The sequence below is a fragment of the Chrysochloris asiatica genome, unplaced genomic scaffold, assembly GCF_000296735.1.
Source record: "Chrysochloris asiatica unplaced genomic scaffold, ChrAsi1.0 scaffold00265, whole genome shotgun sequence".
Taxonomy (NCBI): Eukaryota; Metazoa; Chordata; class Mammalia; order Afrosoricida; family Chrysochloridae; genus Chrysochloris; species Chrysochloris asiatica.
This window is the reverse complement of record NW_006408783.1, coordinates 1,811,528-1,814,005: the sequence shown is the minus strand read 5'-3', so window position 1 is coordinate 1,814,005 and position 2,478 is coordinate 1,811,528. Positions and strand designations below refer to the sequence as shown.

General features: G+C 39.9%; 1 protein-coding gene across 1 annotated transcript in view; it reads right to left on the bottom strand.

Annotated features, from left to right (window-relative positions):
• The window catches only part of DISC1 (disrupted in schizophrenia 1), a 493,957-nt gene that overhangs the window by 405,166 nt on the left and 86,313 nt on the right, over positions 1 to 2,478 (bottom strand). The window contains exon 3 of the mRNA XM_006874175.1: positions 531 to 678. Coding sequence (XP_006874237.1) covers positions 531 to 678 — 148 coding nt within the window. The remainder of the gene's footprint in view (positions 1 to 530; positions 679 to 2,478) is intronic.

The following is a 2,478-nucleotide window of genomic DNA, read 5'->3' as shown; positions in this document are numbered from 1 at the left end:
TATATATATATATATATGTAGGTATAGCCCCACAAAGTTCTTCTGATTATTCAAATGTGCATCTAATATCAAGAGGCATTGGATTAGAAATGAATGATTCTTCTCTCAGGACAAGAAGACAGCATAGAAGGACATATTTTCATCTCTCACTCAAGAAGGGGCCATCTGTGAATCAATTTTACAGGCTGAAAACAATTACAGGCAATCAGGCTCTCCTTGACGAGAGGAGACCACCCCCACCCTCTCTCCAGAGAAAGCTTAATCCCCAGACTGTGACTGTAGCTTGTGGAGGGTCGCTCTTGGAAGCTGCCAAGTGTGAATTAGTAGAAAGGGCATCTTGGGGAAGCAGGACCCACACCAATTTCCTCACTTTGGAAGGAATCCCTGACTACAAAAGCAACAAAGGGGCCCCTTTCAGGAGAAAACCCCGAAGAGCATCTTCATCCATCTAAACCCCTTCAGCTCTTTATGAAATGGGAGCCTGCAAGAGAGGAGACGAGAATGGAAGCGGTGGCCGCCTCAGTACTTACTTCTGAGTTGCCCAATGCAAAGCTGCCTGAACCTGCTCTCCCAGTTGCTTGAGGACACTGATGAGCTCTGGCTGCCTAGAAGGAAGCTGAAATGGCAGGGTGCTTGTCTCCTTCTCCAGGTCTTCTAGTCTTTGTTTCAACTTCTCAGCTGAAAATGCAAAAGGATGTGAAGAAGACGAAAAAACAAAACATGAAACTCAGCTAATCCAATGCCAGTGTTCTCCCCCTTATCCCGTTTTACTTAATGGCATAATACAAAGGTGACTGATTTCGAGGCCAACATTTGCATCTTTGAAGATTCTTCTGTCTTTTTACCAACAACATGACCCTCCTACCTCCCATTCTCCAAGCTCTCAGAGGTTATAGTCTATGACCATCACACAGAGGAATACTTTATGTAATTTTTTAAACCATGGTGATCATTTGGTAGAAAAATTTGCAAATTTTGATGTATGGTACATAATTCATTAAGGAGCTCTGGTACTGTAGTGATTATGAGTCGGGCTGCTAACCTCAAGATCAGCAATTTGAAACTACCAGCTATTCTGCAGGAGAAAGATGAGGGTTTCTGCTCCTGTAAAGATTTCCATTCTTGGAAACACTATACAGGCTCGCTATGTGTCAGAATCTACCACCCCACCACCACCACCACCACCACCACCACCACAGAATCCACTGGAAAAAAATCAGTGCCCAAGAGTTCATTTTAAGAACATTTCATCTCTATAACATAGAGATAACACTGAAAGAAAGCCTTATGCTGAGTGAAGTAAATCAGATACAAAAGAATCAATAGCGTGTGATCTCCTTTACATAAAATACAATAGATGCCATGTAGACCTTGCCAAGTAGAATACACAGGAATCAAGATCAACTATATCTGTGGAAAGTGACAGTGGAGATGATGAGGATCGTAAGTTAGAACAAAGCCTGAGGTTGGCTGTGGAACAGACCATCAATTCCTCATATGCAAGTCCAAGTTGAAGCTGAAGAAAATAAAAACAAGTTCATGAGAGATACATGTGACATTCAATATATCCCACTTGAAATTAGGGAACATCTGAAGAAGATTTCACACACTGAACAGGAATAACCAAAGACCAGATGAGTTGTGGGATAGTATATCAAGGGCATCAGACATAAGGAATGCAAAAGGCAGGAAAGAAAGAAAAGACCAAAATGGATGTCAGAAGACTCTGAAACTTGTTCTATAATGTAAAGAAGCAAAAGAGAACAGAAAAAAATATGAAACAAAGAGCTGAACACAAAATTTCAAAGGGCAGCTCAAAAAGACAATGCAAAAGATTTGGAAACACACACACACTCTCACACACAGGAGGAAGATGTCACATGAGGCAAGACACACATGACAATTATTACAAACTACTAGAAGCTGAAATAGACATTGATCCCCACTGAACAGTTCTCATCTTGTCAAGATGGGTCTGGTGAAAGGCGATAGGGATATGATTCTTTTGATTCAATAGTAATTATTATCATGACTAATTGTGACTGTCACCAATGTAAAGGTAGAATTTCAGTGACAAAAACAGCAAACCATCCAAAGGATGCAATATCTAGAAATAAATGTAACCAGAGAAACAAAGGACCTATACAAAGAAAACTACAAAACGCTACTATAAGAAACCAAAAGAGACCTACAAAAATGGAAGAATATACCATGCTCCTGGATAGGAAGACTTAACATTGTGAAAATGTTAATACTTCCCAAAGCAATTTATACATATAGTGCAATCCCAATCCAGATTCCAACGACATTCTTCAAAGACATGGAAAAAACTATTATAAACTTTATATGGAAAGGAAAGAGACCCAGGATAAGCAAAGCACTGCTTAAGAAGAAGGATAAGGTTAGAAATCTCTCATTCCCAGACTTCAAATTTTATTACACAGCTACAGTGGTCAAAACTGCTTGCTACTGGTATAA